At 39.9% G+C, this 27,499-nt stretch overlaps 1 protein-coding gene across 5 annotated transcripts in view; it reads left to right on the top strand.

Moving 5' to 3' along the window:
- The window catches only part of cltcl1 (clathrin, heavy chain-like 1), a 53,597-nt gene extending 26,860 nt beyond the window's left edge, over window positions 1–26,737 (top strand). For 2 of the 5 annotated variants that reach the window (XM_041786999.1, XM_041786998.1), the window contains 22 exons: window positions 2–139; window positions 224–388; window positions 531–711; window positions 860–1,023; window positions 1,107–1,232; window positions 1,347–1,489; window positions 2,827–3,061; window positions 3,146–3,268; window positions 3,361–3,506; window positions 3,597–3,780; window positions 4,528–4,720; window positions 5,103–5,260; window positions 5,342–5,506; window positions 7,877–8,152; window positions 15,030–15,179; window positions 15,269–15,400; window positions 15,531–15,641; window positions 16,244–16,414; window positions 16,611–16,832; window positions 17,206–17,232; window positions 22,225–22,300; window positions 25,239–26,737. In XM_041786999.1, the coding sequence (XP_041642933.1) occupies window positions 2–139; window positions 224–388; window positions 531–711; window positions 860–1,023; window positions 1,107–1,232; window positions 1,347–1,489; window positions 2,827–3,061; window positions 3,146–3,268; window positions 3,361–3,506; window positions 3,597–3,780; window positions 4,528–4,720; window positions 5,103–5,260; window positions 5,342–5,506; window positions 7,877–8,152; window positions 15,030–15,179; window positions 15,269–15,400; window positions 15,531–15,641; window positions 16,244–16,414; window positions 16,611–16,832; window positions 17,206–17,232; window positions 22,225–22,300; window positions 25,239–25,429 (3,477 nt within the window). In that variant the 3' untranslated portion in view covers window positions 25,430–26,737. The remainder of the gene's footprint in view (window position 1; window positions 140–223; window positions 389–530; window positions 712–859; window positions 1,024–1,106; window positions 1,233–1,346; window positions 1,490–2,826; window positions 3,062–3,145; window positions 3,269–3,360; window positions 3,507–3,596; window positions 3,781–4,527; window positions 4,721–5,102; window positions 5,261–5,341; window positions 5,507–7,876; window positions 8,153–15,029; window positions 15,180–15,268; window positions 15,401–15,530; window positions 15,642–16,243; window positions 16,415–16,610; window positions 16,833–17,205; window positions 17,233–22,224; window positions 22,301–25,238) is intronic. The other 3 variants (XM_041787001.1, XM_041787002.1, XM_041787000.1) reach the window with 2 other exon arrangements.
- Window positions 26,738–27,499: the final 762 nt, after the last annotated feature.

Here is a 27,499-nt window from a genome sequence, read left to right as displayed (position 1 = left end):
GATAGTGGATGTTTTTATGGAGGGCAGCCTGATCCAGCAGTGCACATCCTTCCTGTTAGATGCTTTAAAGAACAACCGTCCAGCTGAAGGGCACCTACAGACACGTCTGCTTGAGATGAACCTCATACACGCCCCCCAGGTGAGCCTTCACACCTTTCTCAGTCTCCAGAAACCATTCTCTCTTTTCTTCATTGCTATCATGTTTTATGTGTTTGACTTGTAGGTCGCAGATGCCATCCTGGGGAACCAGATGTTCACACACTATGACCGTGCCCACGTTGCTCAGCTGTGTGAGAAAGCAGGGCTGCTGCAGAGGGCTCTGGAACATTACACAGACCTGTATGATATCAAACGAGCTGTGGTGCACACACATCTGCTCAACCCTGAGGTACGTCTGTGGCAGATCGGTCACGCTTGTAAATGTTGCCCTCACCGGAGCAACCACCTTTAACTCCTTGTTTCTTTAATGATACTCCTGCTCCCATCTTGCCCTGCTAACCTCATCTCTCTTATTCTGATCATCCTTCCAGTGGCTGGTGAACTTCTTTGGCTCTTTATCAGTAGAGGACTCATTGGAGTGTTTAAGGGCCATGTTGTCAGCTAACATCCGGCAGAACCTGCAGCTGTGTGTCCAGGTGGCGTCAAAGTATCATGAGCAGCTGGGGACTCAGGCGTTAGTGGAGCTCTTTGAATCCTTCAAGAGTTATGAAGGTAGATATCTCACATGAGTAGGGCCATGTCTTTGCTTGCACTGGATATGGCAAACCGATTTTGAAATAAGCAATATGTGGGGCTTTTTGCAGCCTGTAGCTATTGAACTGACAGCTATGCTGCGTCTATTCTGTTTTCTCTTTCCAAGGTTTGTTTTACTTCCTCGGTTCAATAGTGAATTTCAGCCAGGAGCCTGATGTTCACTTTAAGTACATCCAGGCAGCCTGTAAAACAGGTCAAATCAAAGAGGTGGAGAGGATCTGTAGAGAAAGCAACTGTTACGATCCGGAAAGGGTTAAAAACTTCCTCAAGGTAAAAAACTGTCAAATATTAAGTTTCATACTACTTTATATTATATTCTAAATCGGAAACAAATCCCATTTTTTCCTTTGAAGGAGGCCAAACTAACAGATCAGCTTCCTCTCATCATCGTGTGCGACCGTTTTGACTTCGTCCATGATCTAGTGCTCTACCTCTACCGCAATAATCTACAGAAGTACATTGAAATTTACGTACAGAAAGTAAGATAAAGTCCACTGCACATATCTATTTATTAACTGGACCAAGTGCTTTTTATTTGGGACCACTTTTGACATTTGCCTCTGTGATGTCCTTTTTTTTTTTTTTTTTTTTAGGTAAACCCCAGTCGTCTACCTGTGGTAATAGGAGGTCTGCTGGATGTAGACTGCTCCGAGGATGTCATTAAGAACCTCATCATGGTGGTCAGAGGACAATTTTCTACTGATGAGCTGGTGGAGGAGGTCGAGAAAAGGAACAGGTGAGACAGAAGGATAAAGGCCTGTCTTATCTTTCATAGCCTCTTGTGTATGGGATCCAACATCACCAACACATTAAATGGACTTTTGCCACTTTAGGTAGCCAATAGGTATTAATTACAGTTGCTGCCTTTTAGAATATCTAATTGTGTGTTTCCACCAAGCAGTCTGGTTTGGTCCATTAAAGTTGTCACAGTTTTGAACACTACATCTTGACTTGCTTGCGTGGAAATGCAAGCAATCAGGTTCTCTGAGGTGATCAGATCATTTGGCTCAGCTTGGAGGGGTGATTGGACGAGCGTTCCCTCTGTCACATTCATTATGGGCATATCAGAGCAACGAAACATATGACCCAGTGGGCATGCGCTGCCCCAGGGAGGAACCTACATTATAACGCAAGCTTGACAGGCAGTTGATATTGTTCATGGTATTTAAAAAATCCCATTAGGCTTTATATGTTGCCTATTTTACAGAAACCCACCCATCAGTACTTATCAGTGAATATGATGCTTGATAAAGGAACACTCATGAATTGATTAAAGCGGCTGTTTTCCATGTCGGATTTCCACTTAAGGTATTTTGAGACTTCATTTTTTTTCCTGCCAGAGAACTACCACAATAGACTGGGTTCCTGACCTTTTCCCCACCAATCACAATACGCATTTTAGCATCAAACCCAGTGATGACAACATGCCACCCTCAGAATTATATAGGAAAAAAACCAAACTTAGTTTCACCTTAGTACAAAACTGGACTGGGGATGTCTAGTATTACCACTGTCTTGGAGAAAGTGAAAATTATTTTGACAGTCAATGGACTGCAGTAAGTCTAGCTCCACTCTTTAACATTTGATCTGTATGCTTGGTGCCTCAATGTAAGGCTGCCAAAAATAAGGGGGTACAGATCAGTACTTTTCACAACGTTTGACAGTGGACATGCAAATATTGTATACCCCACTGAACAGAAGTGGTCCAGACTGCTTGGTGAAAGTTATACTGTACATATTTGTAATAAACTAGTAATTTCTATTTCACTTGAGAGATACTGCAATATTGCATATAAATAAACAGTTCCACTTCTACTAAAGTGGCAAATCCTGATTGTTATCATTGTCTAACCATTAATGTGAACATGAAGACCTGTGCTAAAGAATACTTGGGGGACTTTTGAATGAAGGACCGCTGAATGTGCAATGATGCCATCTAGCTTTGTAGCTGTGTGTTGCACTGAAGAAAAAACCTGAATCTCTAGTACAGAATTCATGTAATAGACAGATTCTTTTGAATGTTATTTAATGTAACTGATATCTGAAAGCAGTCAGTGTTTCTTTAATTTCCAGATTAAAACTTCTCTTGCCATGGCTGGAGTCCCGAATCCATGAAGGATGTGAGGAGCCAGCTACCCACAATGCCCTGGCCAAGATCTACATTGACAGCAACAACACGCCTGAGCGTTTCCTGAAGGAGAACCCGTTCTACGACAGCGCTGTGGTGGGAAAGTACTGTGAGAAGAGAGACCCCCACTTGGCCTGTGTGGCGTATGAGAGAGGCCAATGTGACTTGGAGCTCATCAAAGTGTGTAGACGCTATTGTTTGAAATTTAGACGTGATTCATCTCATATGCATCAATCTTAAATAACATGATACATTTTCTCCAAGGTTTGCAATGAGAACTCGTTATTTAAGAGTGAGGCAAGATATCTGGTACGACGGAAAGATCCAGAGCTTTGGGCGAATGTGTTGGAAGAAAACAACCCTTACAGAAGACAGCTCATCGACCAGGTGAGCTCTAACCCAACTCATCATCCTAAAAGATGTAGACTATGAATAAGTGGTTGTTTTATCTTTGTTTTCCTTACTTAATCTCATTTTAGGTGGTGCAGACAGCCCTGTCAGAGACTCAGGATCCAGAGGAGGTGTCGGTGTCAGTAAAGGCCTTCATGACTGCAGACTTGCCCAATGAGCTGATTGAACTGCTGGAGAAGATTGTACTGGATAACTCTGTTTTTAGTGAGCACAGGTACAGCAGAGTAACTGTCGTTTATTATAATAGTGAAGGCATTTAAAAAAGGAATCTTTTTCATACTTACGCTGTTTAATTTACCCCTAGAAACCTCCAGAATCTGCTGATTTTGACAGCCATCAAGGCAGACCGCACTCGTGTGATGGAGTACATTAACAGACTAGATAACTATGATGCCCCAGACATCGCTAATATCGCCATCAGCAATGAGCTCTTTGAAGAGGCATTTGCCATTTTCAAGAAGTTTGATGTCAACACCTCAGCCATACAGGTAATATAAATGTATTACTGCTCAAGCTTCACAACAGTTATTTAAACATAGTGGTTCTCAGCTGGTAGGTCGGGAACCAGAAGTGGGGCATGAAGCTTACGCCATGGGATAAACAGCCTTGGCAGTAAGTCTTTGTTGTGCAGAAGCTCTAAGTGAACATTTTAGTTTAATGGTATTGTATTTTATATACTACATTAACTGTCAAGGGGGAACTTCAGTGTTTAAATTCTGTTATTGTGCATGATGCACACAGTCTAGAGATACATACATGCACAAACAAGATTCATGCTCTAATGGAGGGATGTCAGAGTGAGGGGATGCTCACAGAAGGGGGTCGATGCAGTTGGAGGTTTGGTGCCTTGCTTTAGTGGGCCTCAGCAGGGCTCAGATAATGAACTGGCACCTCTTTATTACCCAAACAATTTCCAGAGTTTGGTTTATACTAGGGCTTGTTCCTCTGGTTCCCCTCAAAGCCTCAACAGTCTGAGCTGCTGATGCCTAACCTGACATGTCTATATTTGTTTTGTTGCAATAATGAACAAATTATGGTCGTAATAATAGACAGCGTCTATATTTGAAGTCATTTCTGTAAAGTAAAAGATGACAAATGCTGATGATTGAGACTCCTTCATTTATTTCTATTGTATCCCTTCTCTGGTTCATTAGTCTGCCTATTGCTAGAAAACACTTCAAAAATATTTTTATGTCAGATAATATAATGCAAGTCTCTCCCACTGCTTTCTCCAGGTATTGATCGAGCACATAGGGAACTTGGATCGTGCCTATGAGTTTGCAGAGCGCTGTAATGAACCAGCAGTGTGGAGCCAGTTGGCCAGAGCTCAGCTGCAGAGAGACCTGGTCAAGGAGGCCATCGACTCATACATTAAAGCGGTCGATCCTTCAGCATACATGGAGGTGGTCAATGCAGCCAGCAAGAACAGTAAGCCTTTTTGTTCTTGCTGTGTGACTCAGTCTTTACTTTTTATGCCTTTTTTTTTTTTAGGAGTTTTGAGGGATTTTCTTCACATTTTGCACTCTTGTCCAATCAAACCCAAGGATGAACTGATTTGATTTTGAAGATCAAAGGTCAAGGTTTTGGGCCTCATGTTCATCCTTTGCTTATGGATGTGATATGTCAAAAAAAAAAAAAGACTTCTAACAATCACACCACCACAAAAACCACCCAGTCCCTCCTCTACTCACCACAGTACTTTCACTGTTGCAACTATATATCTTACTGAGGCATATTACCAGCAGGTAGCTGTTCTAGTTTTGCTCACTATATTAAAATTAATACTAAAGGAGCTGTTTATGTTTTGCAGATAACTGGGAAGACTTGGTGAAGTTCCTTCAGATGGCCAGAAAGAAAGCGAGAGAGTCATACGTAGAGACGGAGCTGATCTTTGCTTTGGCTAAAACAAACCGTCTTGCAGAGCTGGAGGAGTTTGTCAGCGGGCCCAACAATGCTCACATTCAGCAGGTAAGAGTTTAGAGGATTCTTTGCATGTTGCTAGATATTTATAGGAATTTGCATATCTGTCTGTTCAATCTTTTTCTCCAGGTGGGGGACAGATGTTATGAAGAGGGAATGTATGAAGCAGCCAAACTCTTGTACAACAACGTGTCCAACTTTGCTCGCCTTGCATCGACACTCGTCCACCTGGGAGAGTACCAGGCAGCTGTGGACAGCGCCAGGAAAGCAAACAGCACGCGGACATGGAAGGAGGTAACTGGCACACAAACAAGCTGGCTTCTGTTCAGCTAGACTCACTTGAGAAGGGATTAATGGATGTCTTTCTTAGGTTTTATCAGTTTAATCAGACTGTCAAGAGGTTTCAATCTCCATTCTGCATGATTTTGGATAAATGAATGTCTGAAATAATTGGCCTGACGACTTTGAACACCACCCACATTCAAACAAGTTTAGACGTTGCCTAGTTTGAATGTTATTCCAAGTGTAACATCATTAATGCACTGCTAACATTTAAGATGTTGCACAAACTTAGATAGTTGCAACTTTAGCAGAGGGAACAACTTAATTCTTAGACCCATCTCCTTGTAGATGTAAAGTCCTGTAAAAGTCCTCTGTAAACATGTTTATCTTGCATTGTTTTGAAAGGTAAGATAATTGGAGGATGAGTTGGAGCAGAAGAAATTACCATCTCTTTGGTGTCAGCTGTGCATTACATCCTTCAGAAATAGATGATGACTTTGTTTTGTACTCCCACTTTTGCATTCCATGAGCTAGATCAGATAGATTCATCTGTTTTATGATAAAGTAACATTATTTTACCTAATGTTGCAGTTCAGGATTTCTCCCCTTGATGTCACTATTGTTATTTCGCATTAGCTGTAGTATGCTGTAAGACTTTGTCATATTTCACATACATTCCTATCACCATGCTTTTCACTGATTTGTCAGGCAAGTTAAAATATAATTTCTGCAGTAATATTTAGCTTAGTTTGGACATGATGCTCTGATGGTTAGGATGAATCTTGTGTCACCAGACGATGACACAACTTAAGTCCCAAACTAAGTTTAATCATGATTTAATCATGGTTTGGTGTGGACTTTACTCGAGGACTTACCCAGAGCTGGTGTAACAGGACAGTGAACGTTTTAGAAAAGATAATTTTTCTGTAATCATTCTGCTGCATGAGTGTGATGTGTGGAATAACTGTGAGGTACAAGCTTGTAATTTTTTATACCATTAATGGAAACATCTACCTTTCAATACTACAGGGAAATCACATACATTAGACTTTGCAGGGAATGAAACAGCAATGCCTGGGGAAGTACGTGGGCATTAATTCAAGGTGTAAGCTAAAATGCTGGTTAAGATAATTAAATTTTTTTTAGATGTAATTTTAGGACTTTTTATGCCTTTCTTTGAGGAGAGTGAATAGAGTCCTGTGTTATCTTGTTTAGTATGAGCATGGAGAAGTGCTTTAAAGAGACTTAACCTTAATCAGGGATCATGGAGCAGGTGTATCATCACATCTAAATAGGTTTCCTTTTGGGTGTTTTTTCAAAATAGTCCAGTTGTTTTACAGCTCTGCCACTTTCTCTCACAGTTATAAAGAAAAACTAGAGTCATGAGCGGGGCTTTTCAGTTTCCATCTTTTAGGGTGTGTTTGAGAGCGAAGGCCGCCTCCTCTGTGTGTTACACAGGGAAAGTGACGTAATAGCACATTAATGAGGATGGGGACAAATTGAAGTGAAACACAAACATGTTTAGATTTTAAGTTAAGTCATACTTTATTAATCCCTGAAGGGAAATTCATAGCTGAAATACACATGCACAAACAGGATCCCCATGGACATCCACTAATGGAGAGATGTCAGAGTGATGGCCTTGCTGCTCTTGTTGAGGCGCTGCTGTGAGCTGTTGGGGGTTTGGTGCCTTGCTCAAGGGCACTTTGACAATACTCAGGATATGATCTGGCACCTCTCCAGCTACCAAACCAAGGTCCAGATATGGTCTGACCGGGACTTGTACTGGCGACCCTCTGATTCCCAGCCCAAGTCCTTCCAGACTGAGCTACTGCCGCCCCCATTTTATGGAAAAATGGGTACATATTTGTGATGTTCTCTTGAAACCAGTTTCAAACCAGTACACCCAAGAAGTTTTCTGAGAGATATCAAGGACAATTCGAGCAATGGTGTGGCATGCAAATCGAGACGAATACATAGACTCGCTACCACTTAAAGTGGTAAAATTTGTTTTGGTTGGAGAGGACAAAATTAAATTTTTCTGTCTTGTACAATATAGAGGCTCATTTATTCATTTAACTCATGTATTTAGTTCAGCTTGAAATCAAGGGATTATAACTGACTTAATCTCAGTGTGATTAGGGTTCAACAGTAGCTCCAGGGCTTATTCAGACAAAAGACCAACAAACAAGCTTGAAATCTCATCATCCTCAAAAGATGCACATCTTTAAGGTGCATGATTGAAATCACTTTGAGTAACAAGAGCAGGAGCAACAGAGGCTAACTTCAGGGTGGTGCTGGGATTTAGCCTGTTGTCAGTAAATGAAAGCCTGGACTATTTTATCTTTCTTCATGGTGTCTTTCCTCTCTCCCTCCCATCAGGTGTGTTTTGCATGTGTGGATGGCGAGGAGTTCCGTCTTGCTCAGATCTGCGGCCTTCACATAGTGATCCACGCCGACGAGCTAGAAGACCTGATAAGCTACTATCAGGACCGCGGCTACTTCGAGGAGCTCATCGCTCTGCTGGAGGCCGCACTTGGTCTTGAGCGCGCTCACATGGGGATGTTCACCGAGCTCGCCATCCTCTACTCAAAGTTCAAACCTCAGAAAATGCGGGAGCACCTGGAGCTCTTCTGGTCCAGAGTCAACATCCCTAAGGTAGAACATCTCTCTCTGTCTGTGTTTGAAAATTGTCCGGTCTATTGTAATACTTAAGTCAGTGCAACTCCTTGATTTATTACTTTCTAAAGATTTTTGCTTTTTATCAGCACCCTGGAGGAAAACTTTGCACTTTTAGACTTTTTTCTTTGTTCTGTAGCATATCCTGTACTGATATGTTTTTTAATGTTTTGTGATGATAAGACCTTCTTTTAGTTCGAATCTAGTAAAGTAATTTATCAGGAGGGGGAAAACACTTATTCTCTATTTTTTCCCACATTGTTACGTTGTCAAAGGTTTACTGGCTTGTTGTGTTTTTACAGCAGACTGTTTCAGTTATTATCTTAATGGTTTTTAGTTGTAAAAAAAGTTGTAGAGAGGTGTTCTTCCTGCCTAAATGGAAAGAACTATAAAAGTTAAGAAGGGTTTACGTAAATAAATGCAAATATGTCAAGTTTTGCCCCAAACTCATGTCCCTGAATAAAAGCAAATGAAGCTTTATAAGTTTCATTGTGACTACAGAGAGTCTAAACTTGAAATCTGTTCATCTTTGCCATTATTTTTTGGTCCAGGGACATCACTAGGATTAAAAGATTGGGGGGCTTAGCCCCAAGGGTTGCAGGTAATTTGTGCACATATACTATGCCAATTTTTTTCTATTACACCTTAAAAACCTCCATTAACTTATTTGTTATTAGCTGTAGTGCAGGAATTTGTATCTGGCTCACTCTCTTTTATCCCTTCTTTATGTGGAAGACCCTCTGTCTATCCTTTTCTATGCTTTCAGGAGGCTTTCCCTTTTTAAAACCCCCTGCAATTGAGTTTATGAGTTGGTTTTAAAAGTCTATGTTGGGGTGAGTTCATGGGAAAGATGTTGGACAACATATAAATTAATGCATTTAGTAAAAATTTTACAATTCACCCATCTAGGTGTATATATCTTCTGACTGTTTTCCTGAGACCTGATGCTTTTTATCTGAGGTCTGACACCTGAGTCTAAGACCTGAGGACGTCCTAATATTGACACCAAGGACAGGAGAGGGTGAAGTGGAAAGCCTAGAGTCTGCAGATTTAGAGGACATGCAAACAAATCGTTTTGACTCTGATGAAGACACAGCGTGCGTTGAAACGTTAGTCCTCTTCACCTTAAATTGCAAGGCAGTGTTTAGACCAGGGTTCCCCAATTACTTTTTCCCGGGGGCCAAAATATTTCAAGGACAGCAAGCCCAGGGCCGGACATGGATTTCTTTTTTTTTTTTTTTGACACGATTAAAATTTTGTGGCTGTTCGCATATATATATATATATATATATATATATATATATATATATATTTGGGGATGGCTGGTGTATGGGTTCTCCTTGCAGAGCCTCTGTGGTCGTATCCAGTGTTCAACTATGCAGGTTGAGCCTGAACTCGGTGCCGTTGAGGTTTCTGCACTGAATGTTGGAGAAGCTTCCCTCAGCTCTCTTGAGAGCTACAGGCAATGTCTGCTTCTCCTCCAGGATCTCCCTTTGCCTTTTCAAGGCTTCCTTCAGCTCATCTCGATACTTCCCACTAGTGAACCGTTCTTTGATAAGAGCAGAGGTGACTTGATCAACTCTTTGCTGCAGCACAGAAGTTTTCATCTTTTCTTCACCGAGTGCATCTTCAAGTTCTGCAATCCTGGTTATGCTCCCCACCTGATGAGCTTCGTGCTCAGCAGTGGCAGACTTCTTCACTGTAAAGCGCCCAGAGAGACCCTGGTACATACAGTTGAGTCTGTTACACTGTCTCTCTGCTTCCTGGAGCTTGGCCTTGATATCTGCATTCTCTCTCTTTAACGTCTGCAAGTCGTTCTTGAGACACTCTGAGGATCCAGAGGCTTCTCCCAGCTGGAATATCAGAGTTTTGACTTCAGACTCGCATTTTCCTAAAGCCAGGGTCTTCTCAGTGAGCTGTGCCTGTTGCTTCTGAACAATTGCATATGCCATAGCATACCTAGCCTTCTCTGCTGCCAGCTCAGATCTCCAGCTGTCTTTTTCATCTAGAAGCTGTTTGTGTGCACTCTGGGCAGCCTTGAGTTTACTCTGCAGCTTACTGATCTCAAACTTCTGCTCCTGGTTTTTGTCTGTCAGATCGTCTTTGTCTTTCTGCAGCTTGGAGGCAGTGGCTTCATAGTCCTTCCAGAGTGAACAGCGTTTTGCCTGTTGTTCTCTGATGTTTGCAGCCCACTTGTTAACTTTCTCCTGCAGAGAGGAGATTATCAGCTCATTGCCTTCAACTTTAGCTGCAAGACTTTGATTATCCGTGGTCAAGGAGCTGATTTCTCTGTCTCTCTGCAAAATTTTCTCCAGCTGCTCATCAAGGCGCTTTCTCAGATCCTTGTTTTCATCACAGCTCAGTTTCTTATGCTCTTCTGATTCCATTTGCAGATCATGGGACGCCTCCAGATCCTTTGGGAGCCTCTCGATCACTTTCTTTTTCTCCTCCAGCTCAGCGGATAGTTTAGAGATCTCTTGAGCCTGGTCTCTGCTTTTAAGAGTCTCAATTTCCTCATTTTTTTCTCTAAGTTTTGAGGACATTTCACCGATTTTGCTGGACAGTTTTTCATTGGAGCGCTTCAGCTCTCTCTGAGACTTTTTAAGATCATCCACTTTTCTTTTTAAAAGCTCAGTTTGACCCCAGAGGTCAGCTTCAATATGGCGCTCCTCCTGAAGAGTCTTTTTTAGGGCTTCTTTCTCCTTTCTCTCCCTCTCCAGTGCTTTTTTCAAATCAGATCTAGCACTTTTCTCTCTCCTCAAGTCTTCTTCAAGAGCTGCGATAGCTCTTTTCTTTCTGATCAGCTCATCTTGGAGATCAGAGTATTTATCAGACCTCTTATGACTTTCATGTCTTTTCCCAGATGTTTTCTGACTCTCCAGGTTTTCTGGTCTTTCTGATCTCTTGGACCTCCAAGATCTCTCTAAAGAGTCCGATCTCACTGAACTCTGGGATCTCTTAGATCTCGATGAAGTCTCTGGTTTTTCAGATTTCAGAGATCTCACGGCTCTCGCAGAGCTCACAGTTCTGGCAGATCTCACCTTGTCAGAGTCCTCTGGTATATCCTCCTCAATCTCTTCGGGTATATCCTCCTCAATCTCTTCGGGTATATCCTCCTCAACCTCTTCGGGTATATCCTCCTCAATCTCTTCGGGTATATCCTCCTCAATCTCTTCGGGTATATCCTCCTCAATCTCTTCGGGTATATCCTCCTCAATCTCTTCGGGTATATCCTCCTCAATCTCCTCGGGTATATCCTCCTCAACCTCTTCGGGTATATCCTCCTCAATCTCTTCGGGTATATCCTCCTCAATCTCCTCGGGTATATCCTCCTCAACCTCTTCGGGTATATCCTCCTCAATCTCTTCGGGTATATCCTCCTCAACCTCTTCGGGTATATCCTCCTCAATCTCTTCGGGTATATCCTCCTCAATCTCTTCGGGTATATCCTCCTCAATCTCCTCCAATATCTCTCCCCCACTCTCTTCTGGTTCCCAGTACATTATATTGAAATTTCCTTTTTGTGACCCACAAGAGCTTGTACTTTCCAGGATGCAAAATTCACCAAATCCGATATCATCCATTTTTGTTTTTTTTTTTTGTTCTTTTTTTTAAAGAAAAGACGGTGTCTTAGTACAAAAATACAAAACTTGCAGGGATGAACTCAAATGTAACAACGTGTTCTCAGTTACTGCAGGAGCTGTTTGTCTGCAAGTCCTCTGAGGGTGAATGCCTATATACAGACAGTAAAGAGTTCCGGAATGCCCTTTCAGACCTTTGTTCGTGTGCTCTTATGACATCATCAGGATTCCGGAATCCATTCTCAAAATGGCCAATCAAATCAAACCAAAATAGAAAAAACAACACCCTGTCACTTTGCTTACATGTCTGTTTTGCTTTTTGTTTTAAAGTTTGTTAAAGGATGGGCATTTTTAAAAGGAAAAAAGTCATTCCAGAACAACCAGTTAAATAAAACCAACATTCAATCACACTTTATTAGGAGGCTCTTTAAAAATAAGTATATCAGTTTCAATTTCAAAACAATAAGACTAAAAAAATAATAGAAATTAAATTAAAAAAAAAATAAATTAAATTCAGTGTGTTTGTAGATCATAAAAAGTTTTAATCTTTCCCTGTCAAACACAGTAATACCATGGTCAGCAAACCAGTTTCTGGTAGTTTTGCTTCACTGTGGGCATGTGCCAGGTCCTGCTGGAAAAGGACATCAGTGTCTCCTTAAAACAGTTTTAAATGGAAAATAGTGGAATTTTGAAATTTCATAAAAGGATAGGAGGATAATAATGGTCCACTACAAATATTATGTGATTTATTGTAAATAAAAAACATGAATTCTGACAGCCCTAAAAAATTGCTTTTAAAAGAAAAACAAATATGCATTTATTAAAACATTATTATTGAATACATATAAAAGAGAAACAAAGGTTTAAATAATCTACTGATGATAAGTTTTCTTATAATTGTAATTGTGATAATAAATAGTCCAATCTCTATTTATTTTTTCTTATGTTGTTTTTTTAAGGACATATTTTATATGTGACTGCTGAGTAACACAAGGTTTTTATTTGAAAATTTCCTTTAAGGTCTAAGTTGCTTTTCAAAACCACTGTGCTTGCTAATTTCACCACTAGTTGGCATTATCGGTCATTGTGTCACAATGACGTAACAGGATGATGCTCACAAAAATGTGTGTATAAATTAGGGCTGAACGATTTTGGAAAATAATCTAATTGCAAACTTTTTCTCCAGTATTGCGATTTGATATGCCATTGTTCCTTAACTCTCTTTTATTCCTAAACAAAGGCTGAAAAAGTCTTTAAAAATATCTGATTATGATGATTTGAAATCGTATTTAAAATTGGTGCATTGACAGGTTTTTGTAATTCTCAAAAAAATATTTAAAATTGCTATTTTGACACAGATTTGACGTCAAAGAAATATTGCACCTTCTGCAATTTGATAATTGCGACAGGCTATATTGTGATTTAATCAAATTTCTGGTATCAAATCATGGTAGTGTGTTCTTTGCACTCTGCCAAACCTGGGGGCCCTGTTTTCTACAGCTGGGAGGCAGAATAGCTATAGATACATTATATATATTTTTTCACAGTTTTGTTTATTAAATTTTGTACACAAAGAGGTAATCAGTTCACAGTTCTTATAAATGACAGTGTTGAAGGGTTCGCATCAACAAACAAAAGCAAGCAACATTGGAACGGGGTGGTCAGTCCGGTCATACTGTGGATCATGGCCATGTCAGTGGGTATAATAATCTCAGTCCTTAAAGCAGAGTAGAAGAGGGAAGACAAAAGGATACAATAAAGAAATAATTACATCAATACAATAATGAGAGGCTTAATTGACAAACAGAGGCCAGCAGCAGGACAGAGCAGGATCTTATTCAGGAACAAGTGGGGAAAATCATCTTTTCTGCATAAACAAGGAAGGGGCCCCACACCTCTCTGAATTTATGAGAGGATCCTTTTAATGTTTATTGAATTTTTTCAAGTTGAGTAAAGAAAGTATCTAAGATTGTATCGGCAGGCAGGTTTGGAAATTGGGTGTACGTTTTGTAAGCACAATTACGAGCTTGTAGGTATCGGAAAAAGTTATTCTTGACCAAAATCCCGCCTAAATTGGTTCCAAATCCTCACGGTAGTTTTAACCATAGTATTTTTAACATAGGGGGAGAATGGGCTGTTGATGGGGGAGTGTACCAAAGATTTCAGTCACTTGGGTTTCGAGGAGAGGGACTCCATAGTAACCAAGAGGGGTAGGGGTGAAGAGTATCAGATCTGATCCAGTGTTGTACAGTCCTGAGGTTTGTAGCCTAGTAATAAAACCTAAAATTTGACAAGGCCATCCCTCTAGAAGACTTGGGTCTTTGTAAGAAGTCCATACGCAGTCTAGGGGGTTTCTGGTCCCAAATAAATTCCAAAATTAAACTATCAATTTTCTTAAAAAACTTGGATACATTGTATTTTGACAGATTTACCCACAATGGAGAAATATCAGGGATGCTGAATGTCAGACAAAATGTACATTACATTTTAGTGGAGTTTTAGTCATTTTGACAGTAATTAAACTTACTTTTAATCAGTTTTAGTCATCACAGGTCTATTTTTGTTAGTCTTAGTCTAGTTTGCATCATGGAAAAAAAGTCTGTCGACACTGCTGGAATGTAATCATCACGTATGCGCAGATGATGCTTATACCAAGACTGGGATGATGTATACTTTTCTGTGAGCAGAGCGTGAAAACACCACCGGTCTAACTGCAAACCCCAGCCACCAGGATATCTGTAAATGTAAACAAACAGGAGATGTCACGTAAAGAGGTAGTTTCTACTCTGAGAATACTCTACATGTTGTGTTTCTTCATTGGACAGCCTTCCCTTTTCTCCCTGGTGTTTGTTTCTTCTGCAAGCCTGCAGTGGAGTGGTTGTTACGCACACTGTGCTGACGGACATAAACACACATTTTTACCCACCGCTTTATTTAACGAGCAGCATAATATTACATGGCAAAATACAATTACAACAGTATTCAAATTAACAGCCATTAAATAAAAGAAAATCTTTAAACTATTAAAGAAAAAAACATCATGGTCTCTTTCTCCTTAATATCATTCTGAGGATGAGCTTTTCAGGTGAGTTATCACCATCATAAAGATTATGCTGGACAGTATGAGTGCTATTTTGTTATTACAAATAATATTTTTCCCTAATGTCCCATGTTTAAAGAAAGCCTGTATGATTGCTTTAAACATGGGATAAGAAAGCATTGGGAAGCCAAAAAGGGCCTAATGACATCCACGCTCTGGTCTCTGTGTTTCCCAGGTCCTCCGTGCAGCAGAGCAGTCTCATCTATGGGCTGAACTGGTTTTCCTTTATGATAAATATGAAGAGTATGACAACGCCGTCCTCACGATGATGTCTCATCCAACAGATGCATGGAAAGAAGGCCTGTTCAAAGATATCATTCCCAAGGTAAGCAGAATCATAACTGAACTGTTTATTCCCTTTTTTTTAACATTTTTACCTGTTGTCTCAATTTCATCTGTTTGTTTTTTCATCAGGTTGCGAATGTGGAGCTGTACTATAAATCTCTCACTTTCTACCTGGAATACAAACCGCTCCTACTGAACGACCTGCTGACCATCCTGTCCCCGCGTCTGGACCATAGCCGAGCCGTCAACTTTTTCAGCAAGGTAACCAAAACTCCAGCTTGACCTCTGAAAGTCAATGATTTGTCAGTGATTTGGTTTTCTTTTCATGTCAGCAGTCAATGCAGGATTTAGTTGTCCACTTGACCTGATTTGCTTTCATTTCCTGAACCAGGTGGACCAGCTGAAGTTGGTCAAGCCTTACCTAAGGTCTGTCCAAAGTCACAACAACAAATCTGTCAATGAAGCTCTCAACAACCTGCTGACAGAGGAGGAAGACTTCCAGGTCTGTCACTGATATTTATCATTTAATAGCACTGAAAACTTCCAAGTTACTGTTCGATTTTTCATTTAAACAATATTTAAGGGACGTTTTTGTTGTGATATTCTGTTTGTATTATTTTAGCACAGAAAATTAGAAATAAATGGATTGTTTCTTCATCGTAGCACAATCTACATAATAGTAACTGTTCAGTTTTAAACATGTTGAGTTGTTTTCTGGTGGTTTTGAAGAAAATTTTGACTGAAAGATTCTGTAGTAATAATTACATGGTTGTTCGGTATTTTTTATGCTTACATACATGGTATTTAAATATCAAATTCAACTATCCTAGAAGGAAACTTTCATTAGAAAGATTTGTGCATAAATGTGTAGTTGGAATTTATTTCATGGGTTAATATTTCCTCAAAAAGTTTTGACAATATTTATTTATTTATTTAACTTTTATAAGCTGTATTTCTATTTGTCAGTGTAACTGTACAAAACTCGTGTAACCACTAGAGGGCACTGCTGAAGACCAGTTAGAGCCCCTGTCCTTGTGTATGTAGTGTTTGCCTCACTCTCTGCTCTATGATTTAAAGTTATATCATTATGTATGCTATCTTCAGGGTCTGAGAGCATCCATTGATGCCTATGATAACTTTGACACCATCAGTCTGGCTCAGAGGTTAGAGAAACATGAACTGATTGAGTTCAGACGTATTGCTGCTTACCTGTACAAAGGTAACAACCGCTGGAGACAGAGTGTGGAGCTCTGCAAGACAGACAAACTCTACAAGGTAAGGAAAAAGAACTTTAATGCCCATATTTCAATTAAACAGAGCTCTTACATGTAATTCTCTCCTGCTTGTAGAGGGCACTGTTTGTTTTTGTAATGTGATGATATTTCTGTACCTTTGCCCAGCTTCTCAGACTTGTATTAAGACTTTCATGTTTCTGTTGATAAGTCAGTTTAATACAATGTACTTTTCCCAGGATGCAATGCTGTATGCTGCAGAGTCTAAGGATGCAGAGCTTGCAGAGACTCTACTTCAGTGGTTCCTGGAGGAGGGCAGGAAGGAGTGCTTCGCCGCCTGCCTGTTCGCCTCCTATGACCTGCTGCACCCTGACGTGGTGCTGGAGTTGGCCTGGAGGCACAACATCATGGACTTCGCCATGCCATACTTCATCCAGGTCATGAGAGAGTACCTCACGAAGGTTAGTAGTCAATAAGAGCACTTTATAAAACTTCTGTGCTTCATTGTTAATCTATAGTCTGTGTGTTTTAGGGAATAAATAAGTCATTTTATTAAATAATTGTGAATTTTTATAGTTCTTCAACTTTAATAAAATTGAAATCTCTTAGATTATTTCCTTTAGACCCTTTTCCTTGCAGGAGAGAGGTGGACAATAGTGAGTGGTATCTCTGCAGGTATTGTAAAATGAGTCACAAAGACAAGAATGTTGACTAATAGGTTTTGTGCAGTGATGTTAGTAAAGTGTAACTCCCTCTGGTCATCCTCATGTCCTTAAATATTCACCTGTAGACATGTGAGGTCACTCGGGGTCATGTCTTTGGGTTCTTTTCCAGGTTGATGAGTTTGCAGCGAAGGTGACGGTCTCTGGCCCTCTTTTTTATTCCTCCTTTGTGTCCTGTCTGTTTCTGTTGTAACTTATCTCTTAGGTTTCTGATGTAGGAACCTAGCATGTACTGTAGACTGAGTATGGCCTAACTAGCTCTGGTCCTGGAGAGCTGTAGTGTTTGTATGTGTGAGTCTGTATGTGCGCAGGCTTTTGTTCCACTTCAGCACCAACACAACACGATTTCACTGCAGCTGTGAGTTTGATCACTGAAAGCTGTTTCTAAAGGATTCTCCTGGGGAATTTAATTGCCTCTATGCTTGGTTAGTTATTATTAAAATTCAGCAGGAAAGCAAAATCAAATTCACAGAAAAAAAATGACAGTAGCCTCTTAAGCATTGAGGTCTAATAAGTTTTCTGCACAAACATGTCTTGCAAATCCTGAAAAAGGATTATTCACTTGAGGAGCATCTCTTCTTTTTAGTGTTTGCCATGACACTTTATTTTTGATAAATTAAAAAAAACCATTTAATAGCTTTGAAAATGTATTGCACCTTATATAAAAGAACATATCTGCATCTAGATAGCAGCCTTTATTTTCTAGTTAAGTAGTTGACATTACAGCTTCTAAATCTGTGTTTCAACTAAGAGGTCTGGTTTAGTTCACTGAGGTGCTGTACACAATTATTTGAGTTTCCACTGTCAAATGTTGGGTAAACTACCAAAATAACTGATCCGTATTGTCCTAATTTTTTGGCACTAATCAGGTACCACGTGTACCAATCTGACGCCTAAAGAGGAGACTGAATGACAGCTCAATCTAAGACGACAAGATTTGAGCTGTAGCGATGTGTTGTTCGCAACATGCGGGTTCTAAAAGAACAGGAAGCGGCTCCTGTGTTAGAGCTTGTTTCCTTTTTTTTTCCATTTTTGTTATTGTTTAATGAACATAAAAAGCCATGAAGGTAATCAAACAGAGACGTCTAGGAGCCAAAAGATTGGCTCTTACCACAGAACTGAGGAAAATTATTCGGATTTCCTAATAGAGCCAGAATTCCCATCGCTTTGAGTGAGCCTGGGTGGACATTGGCTTCGGAGCCACAAGCAAGATCCATTAACTATCAAACCACGCCAAACTGTACTGAAAAGAAACGGACCACTTATTGGAAATGCACCACAGTATCCACTAGCTAAACTGACTTTTATCATCTCCAGTACCAGCAGATATAATACGGTCAAAAATAGCAGTCCTTTCAGACCTTAATACTAGTAACTTCTTTGAATCTTCTGTGTTGATTTCTGAAGCCAAAGCCTGTGCACCATCTTGTTTTTCAGGACCAGGATCAGCCTTTTCTGGCCTAACAGACACCTCTCATCCTCTAACTTCTTTCTTAGGGCTGAATGTAGTGCTAAATGGCATAATTAAAACCTCCAATGATATCAGTAATGCAGATTTTATGGTACATTAAAAATCATTTCCTCCTGCCCAATGCTCTCTAAAGACTAGAAATGGCTACAGGTAGAGAGAGCAAACCACTGTTTATAACTCCAGGCAATCATAGTTTTAGCTCAGGCTACAAACACCAGCGTTTAGCTCCTGTTTTGAGTTTTAAGCATGGTATTAAAGAGAATGACATTGATATTGATGCCTTAACATGACCTACATAAGTTAATGACTCTGTTAGCATGAAGATAAATTATTTCTAAATAAACTTAAGACAAAAAGCAAGGAAGTTAATGTTTGGTAGATGATTTCTTTGTTGTAACAGTGCTTCTTGGCAATACATTTTATACCGTTGGGAAGCCTATATATTTCCCTTTTAAATGATGGCACATTTGTAGGGATCATGCTTTTGTGGGATGAGCAGCAGAGCTGAGTATGACTATGAAAAACTCTAAAATCTTCTCTGCCAATGCCAAACAACTTGTTCTGCCATTGACCCTTGTTTGGTGGATTGGATGAAGTCTGAAGAAACACGACTTATTCACAATGTAACATTTTATTCATTTAACAAACAGGAGCCTTGGTATTGTACACAGCCACAACAGCCTGGCACCTCATGCTGGTCACACACTGCTGTGGGATGGCATCCCATTCTTCAACCAGCATTTGTTGCAATTCAGCCAATGTGATTGACCTCTGGCACAAACAGCACGCCCAAGCTGATCCCACAAGAGTTCAGTGGTGGTGAGGTCAGGACTGCTGACAGGCCATTCCATCCTCTCCACTCCCAAATTCTGGGGATAAACCCCGCTCTGTGGGGGCGGGCATTGCCATCTTGGAGGATAGAGTTTGATCCCGGACTGTGGAGATTAGGGATTTCCACTGGTTTCAGAATCTCATCTAGATATCTCTCTGTATTGAGTTTGCCTCCAATGATGACAAGCCTTGTTTTTCCAGTGAGGGAGATGCTGCCCCACCCCATCACACTGCCTCCACCAAAAGATGTTACTCTATTGGTGCAGTGTTCAGCATAGGGTTCTTTACGTCCTCTCCACACCTAGACTCTATGATCAAACTGTTGTAGGCAGAATCGGGGCTCATTGCTGAACAAAACAGTTGCCAATCAGGCACCTGATTGTCAGCACCTGGGGGTGCAAGAAGCTCAAAACAAGAGTCAGTAGCAACAGCAGAATAAGCCGTCTGGCATTGGCAGAGAAGATTTTGCACATTTTTTATGGGCACGACTCACATACTCAGCTCTGCCGCTAATCCCACTAATGCATGATCCTTACAAATGTGGCAACATTTAAAAGGAAAATAAACAGGCTAAGTAGATTGCCAAGAAGCATTGTTACAACAAAGAAATAATCTACTAAACACAAATGTTGTTATTTTCAGTAATGCTTAATGCCTGACACCACTGCAGCAGGATAGGTGATGAAAAGATTAAGTCCTTATAAGGTTACATTAGTGAAATTTTTATGCATGCCACACGAAGAATGACACAAAACTTCTACACTTTGAGAAATTTTTTAAAAAGAATAGTCACATGTAGGTTGCCATGTTATGCAATGCACTCTGGGTAGTGACGTCAAATTGTTGCATTATTTTTCATCACATTTTTCTGAAGAACTTCATGACTATAAAGGTATGCAGCCCCTTGTATACAGTACTACCTCTGAGGACAGTGTGTTTATTTCAGCCAATCAGGAAGTAGATCTTTAAGATACCAAATGTTCTCTTCCATATATCACTGGTCAAACTGGTAGCAGCCGGTCAGTGCAGCTATTCGGGAGGAGAGAAGCAGACTTCTATTTACTGCAAGTGGTTAAACAAAAAAGATTGGGCATTGACCAGAAACACTCTATCCACAGTTATTTCAAATATTCAAATATTCATTTCAATAGCAACCTATCTCTGACTTTCTCTCTTCTGCAGTATAAAAATTTCTTTAAACAGGCGTTAATGTTTTAGACACTTTTCTGAGTTTGTAGAAAGGATGATTCAACATAAAAGGTCTGTCTTTTTCTCAGTTTAAGTGATCAGAGGAAATGATTTAAAATCATCTCCACCTCCATCAGAAACCTTTTATAATCAGCTGTCCTTTAAGAACAAAGCCTGATTATTTCTTCACTCTTACTGACTAACAGGTCTCCACAAATTCTAAATGGCTGATGAGGATGAGCATAACCTGTTAGCTTCTATTACATAGCTTGATTTTGGTTCAGCAGACAAAAAATCAAAATGTGTGAGTATGGTGTACTTGTAGCCATGAATGGTATGCATGTGGACGCTGTGGTTGTCTTGTATTAATATGAAATTTTTAACTGTGAATGGCTGGAGATATATCACTAGCATACAGGCATGTAGAGCTTCTCCTTTACTTAATATAACAAGTAATATTTCTGTAACCTTATTTTTTCTACTTTAAAGGGTCAGTTTGAACAAAACACACAGAAAAATCCTCAGTGGTAACTTCCCATGATTCAGTGTTGGTGTTTGCTGAGTTTTTGTCCCAAGGATAACAGGTTCTTCAAAAATTCAGTCTTTGAATCTCAAATAAGTGCCTTTGCAAATGAAACTTACTTTTTTATCCCAAGATATTGAAATCAAGATTTTTGGGAAGACTCTTTCTTCTAAACCTTAGAAACAGCAATGATCGAGGTATGTGGTGTTAGGGAATGTTAAGTTTGCAAGTTAACATTCATTTAAATGCATCACATTTCCCTTTAACTGCATCCATGCAGCCCTCACTTGGGTTTTTTCCTTTGTGTCCATTTAAGGTATGTCTTTTCTCCATTATTAAACTCTGGTGATGTGAAGTTTCATTAAATTCTGACCCACTGCAGAGTCCAATCAGTGGGTGATGTCCAATAAGGGAGCGTGTCTGTCAGTGAAAGCTGCTTCTCTGTGTCCTTGCATAAAGCTCCTCAGAGCATTGGGATGATCCTTAACATGGCAGGTCAGGAACTTTTTTTGCTAGTTTGAAGAGAGCTGAGATGCAGGGAAAGAACATTTTATACGCTTGTAGCTGTATGAAGTACGGATGGAGGCAGAGGAGTCTCAGTTGTCACATCTGCATGGCTAGATACCATACCACCAGTAGTGGAGCTTTTTTGGGGTGATTTGTAAGAACTGACCCTTTAATTGTTGACTTAACATTTGTTCTGGAAGCTGTCTTAGAAATTCACCAAACCTGCATGGCATCTTCTCTGAGGTAACCTTAGCTGCACTGTGAAGTCCTGTGTGTAGTCCCGGCACAACTATGTTTAATAGTTATATTTAACTGTGGTTAATACAAAATGAAATATTTACTGTAGTGTTAAAACTAAAACATTATCCTCTGTTAAAGTATATTAATAATAAAATGTCACTGAAATGAAAAAAATTGCACATCACTGTGATTACTACATTGTAGGTGTCTCTTACTTAAAACAGCATTTTTAATTTACAGCATTTGTTGAATATTATTGAGATCATTACAGATTTTGAAAGTGCATGATATCGCTAGGTTTACCTACAATGTATGTAAACTTTCTTTTATTGATCGATGTCTGATTGCTCTCTTTTCTTTGTGACCCTCAGGTGGACAAACTGGAGGACGCAGAGAGCCAAAGGAAAACTGAAGAGGAGGTGACGGAGCCCCAGCCGATGGTGTTCGGTAGGTTTGCAGACAGAGTGTCACCCAGGGGGACAGATGACTGTGGCTCCTAAATGGTAGAAAATTACCACCTTCTGTGAAACCAGCAGCATGAGAGCCGCAGTGTTTATCAGTCTGTGTCCAGCTGTCTGTTAGTAAATTATTCCTACTTCTGCTGTTTTTTGTACCCCAGTAAAACTAAATTAGAAATCATTTGCTGCGTACTTTACTACTTTATGCCTAATAGTGTTATAATTTTTATTTTGTTTTGAATAACTAATGTGTAATTAATTGGTGGCAGCACTTGCTCAATCATTAGGGACTTGGGTTTGGGAACTGAAGCAAGAGAGAGATAACTGGTTGCTGGAGCGTACCACTGAGATGCTTTTGAGCAGAACATTAGACCCCTGTGCAGCCCCCTCACTGACGTCACTCCACTAATTCATGTCTGTAGGTCCTGTTTGCTACATTTTTAACATGCTCCAAGTGGGTAGCATGTCAAAAATGAAAATTACCCATTGGACTGATAAAGTAAATAAAATGAAAAAAAAAAAAAAGATATATATATATTTTTTAAACACTTCACATTAGGAAGTAAGACAGCCTTCCTGCTTGGTTGCCAGAAATGTTTGTGATGTACAATTAAGAAAATGTAACAAAAAAAAAAAAAAAACAGTGGAAAGGAGACTCAAAAAAGATTTCGGTTCTCTTTGTCATGGGATTAAAATAGTCAAAGCATTGAACGAGAAAAAACTCCACCGCACTCTCAGTAACAATTTTTTTATTTTCAAAGCTCTTTCATATAGATCTTGAAAACACTTCGTTTTTTTGTTTATTTTTGTCATGATTATGTATATATGTTTTTTAGCTGAGTGTTTGTTTCTCTGTTGTCCCGTATAGCACCATCTTTTGGAAGTTATGGATGATGACACCCTTTGCAGATCAGTACAAAGTGGCAAATATCTATTCTGGGGTGCCTCCTGAAAAGGACCTGCTGTTTCCTAGACTGTTTTTATTTGACTTCCTGATAAAGGTTTGATGCTGACAGTGTCAAATATTGCTGTAGTCAAGACCATGCTATCCGAGACCAAGACATTGCCAAGACCAGAATGCACTGAGACAAAGACAAGACCAAAACTTTTGGGGGTTGAGACAGAGTCGGGACAAGACCAAGAACATAAAAATCTATTAAACAAAAAAACAAAACAACAACAAAAAAATAACTCATCACAAGGTAAAACAGTAAAATAGCACTCAGGAGCATAACAATTATTGACCTAAGGGCAGCTGTTTTAACTCAAATTACAACATGAATTAATCAGAAAAAGTTAAACTGACAATGTCCAGCCTGAACAAAATTCAGTAACAAAATACTCAGAAAATTCGAGCTCACCACCATGAGTTAACAAACAGAGGTGTGGTTGCTAAAGACCATAACCAGTCTTGATGGAAAATCCTGAGTCTGGCCAGTCCGAGACAGAGACAAGACGCTAGAAATGATGTTGATTCTGAGACAAGACCAAGACATTCAAAACCTGACTTCAAGACCAAGACTATTCTTGAGCACTGTGTCAAAGTGTGTTTTTCATATCTATGTGACCATGCCATAAAAATGAAGGAATTTTAGTAATCTAAAGAGAATGCCTTGGTGTTTTTCTTAATTCTCTGAATAAGAAAGTGTTATTATTTTTCTAACTAATCTTTTTATGGTTGCAGTTTTTGGCACAAAATCATCAAAAATCCAAAGCACCTGTGGCTAAGGAAAAAAAAAACCCATACATTTTATTATTTCTGTTAATGACATTATTATCTTAATAATATGAAATATATTTGAAATTCCCATTAGGAGTTTTTAGCTGGTTACTGAACACATTGAAATTAATATTGATACCTCTTCTTGATTAATAAGAGCAAATGAGACCATCAGTATAAAGACTGCTGACTTTTATGCAGTGCTTTTTAATGTCTGAAACCACAGCTGCAGTGAAGGTATCAGACAAGGATATTAAAAGCATGCTGCATAAACAGCCTTTATTTTTTCCTCTGAAATAAAGTAATTATCAAGTGATATGCGTTGAAAGTCAGCTGGAAGGGGTGGTGATGGCCTAATGAGTGGGTTGCTCCTCATGTATGGAGGTTTTCATTCCCTGGATGAGTAGCTTGGGTTCTGGACTGGCTTGTAGCATCTTTCCCATGTTGATCCTTATTTTCTCTTTCTCTTTCTCCTCTGTTTCTGAGTCACTGTGCTCTATAATCAAGGCTTAAAAGGCCTAAAAACATTCTTCAATAAGAATGCAGGATGATTGTTCAAAAAAACACAGTTATAAAACTAATTAAAATATTCATGAGTAAAAAACACACAACTGAACTGAAATGTCCTACACAAAGGATCAAGTACACTTAGGAGGGGTGGATGGATCTCGGCCTTTACTTGACATCGGGGCTTGTGTTTAAGCTGCTGAGTTACCTCACTAAACCACCCTACTGCTGTTGTCCGCCCCCTCATGTTGAGGTCTTAGCGGGCAAGTTGTGTTGCTGGAGTGGATGAGGGGGAAGCAAGAGGAGGAGGAAGGGAGGTTAGGCATGGGTGAGGGACAAGGTAAGGTAGTAGAGAGAGAACTGGAGGGAAAAGGGGGAAAGGTTAGGTTTAGGCAGGGCACAAGGATAGGTGGTGAGGAGGGTTGACCTTGGTGGTCAACAAACCTATGGGTTGGGGTAGTTGGGGGACATCCAGAGGGGTCAGCTGGTCACGAAGTTCCTCAAGGTGAAGAAATAGGAGCATGTTAGCTTTCTCCTGTATCTCAACCTCTTCCACTGGACGACCTGTTGAAAGCTTCCAAACTGTATGGTGGGACGTTCTCCAGTTAGGAATATTGGTAGCTGTATTTAAAAAAGAGCATGAAGTAAAAAGAAGACATTTTGTGTAACCTTGTGTTTGTTTATTTTGTGTCTTTATCAGGCCAGCAGCTGATGTTGACAGCCTCTGCAGCTCCTGTGGCCCCACAGCCGCCGTACCCAGGTTATGGATACCCCGCTGCAGCAGCTGCAGGTTACCCCACTCAGCCTGCCGCTGCCCCCGTAGGGTACCCGACTCAGCCTGTTGCTGCTGCAGGCTTCCCTCAGCCTGCCGCGTATGGCTTCAACATGTAGAGACCCCATTCCACCTCCCCCATCCCTCTCTCCTGTTCTTCTACTCACTCACACATCCAGCCTGAACCACACTGCTGCTCTGGGGCTCAGTTCACCGACTGATGGCGACTGAGCCTTCGCTCCCACAAAACTCCACTGAAACTGCAATAGAAAGACTCCAGCTCTGCTTCTTCAAACACACTTACTCTTCAGGACGGCATCTGTGCTGTTGGACCCTCCCTGCTCTCCTCTCTTTTCCTCCCGGACGATATAACCGCTTCACTACACAGCATGAAGTCCCCTCTCAGCTCCTAGAGGAATTAACAAACCGACACCAAACCACTCTGTCCTGTCCTAGCTGTTCCATGTAGACTTTAACAACAATAGAGCAGCTTTTTTATTTACATTTTCTTTTTTCCTTAGAGATTCAGCACTGATGACGAAGAGACTATGATACTGAGGAGTGGAGGGGCTTATGTGTGACTCCCCCTCCTTCCTGAAGCACTGCTACAGCCTTACACACTTTGATGAGGAGGCAAAAAAAACGGGCTCATTAATTCATGTTACTTTCACACCTGTCTCACACTCAGATTAGAGAGACAGCTACAGTGCAATAGTTCTGTTTGTCCTTTCATGACAGGTGCAAAGTGTTTGCTGTAAACGGACTAAGAACACTTGTCTTATGAGGTTACGGTACTGTCTGTGTATGTGTGATTGAGTGTATGTGTGTGTGTTTGTGTAGCCTCTGAAGCCTTTGAGGGATTCGTCACCAAACAAATAGACACTCAATGAAATGTCCACTCCATTGCAGCCGCTAAACTTGGACTCTGATACGGGACTTCAGGATGATTGTGACAAAAAGACAGACAGAAAGGAGGTGAAATAACAAAAAAAGTTATATGCTGTAGTCTGTGCATGTGCTGCCAAACTATAAAGCTGCAACCAGGAGCACAATTTTCATGTTACACTCAAGTATATCAAGTATTACTAATGTTGTGTCAAAAATGAAGTGATGTTTGATGAAGCGTTCTCATCCGACTAACAGAAAAAACTCCCAACAGACTGGAGGGGATAAAAAAGCAGGGGAACATTAGCTCACATCCTGGTGGTTCAAAAAAGTCATTATTGTACTGAAAACTGTATAATTTAAAATATATTGAAATACCTAACTAATCAAAGAAGTCAAATATTATAAAATACCGTATGTATTGTCTATAGTGTGTTGTTGTAGTCTCAAAAAGCATAATAATTTTTGTAAGAAAAAGGACAAAATGCAAAAACAGCAAGTGAATAAATGGCCAAGTCTGGAGGCGAGGCTGCTGGAAGTGCTGACGGTTTAGTCGATTGTTTACTTCTTGTGCTGTCCGACATACAGTCTGTGTATGATACGAAGTCCCAACTTGGGAAGCAGAAAGCAAAAAGCTGAGCTGCACACGAAGCACTCCCTTTATCTGCACAAGTCATGCATACAGAAAGAGGAATAAAGTTTACACACAGTGTTGGTTGTGCATTTTTTTAATTATTAAACCAAGAGAAATATTTATTACTCCATCCTATAAATTAGTCATTATTGACTGTTCTTTTAAACTTTTATTCTGATTATTTTTTGTTTGTGCATACAAGAAAATGATTATGTATGTAAACCTGTGACTTTTTTGACAACCAGTTAGATGGGTAAGAAAAACAAAGAGCAGACAAAGGCATAAACAAGAACTAAAACAACCATCATAACATGAGTCTATTACCAGATCCAGCATCTAAAGAGGAATGTTAGTGCAGAGGCAATTCATACACAAAATTGTGTCACTTTTCAATAGCATGTTTTAAATATTACCACATACATTATCAAAAAGTAATGGAACTTTATGAAAAAACCCCAAAGAAAGACAATGTTTTCTTTGTGACAAAGAAACAGAAAACATTTTGTGAGCAAGCCAATAGAGTTTGCTTGTAATTTCTGGTAGTGAGTAGCCCCAACACATTTGGATGTGCAGAGATTTTGTTCACACTTGGCAATTAAAAAAAAAATCACCCAATACTGGGTGCCTGTGGCTTGCATTTTTGTTTCTGAGGTATTTAAAAGGTATTAAT

This window comes from Cheilinus undulatus, linkage group 5, assembly GCF_018320785.1.
Source record: "Cheilinus undulatus linkage group 5, ASM1832078v1, whole genome shotgun sequence".
Classification (NCBI taxonomy): Eukaryota; Metazoa; Chordata; class Actinopteri; order Labriformes; family Labridae; genus Cheilinus; species Cheilinus undulatus.
The sequence above is the reverse complement of the archived record's forward strand: the minus strand, read 5'-3'. Positions and strand labels throughout refer to the sequence as shown.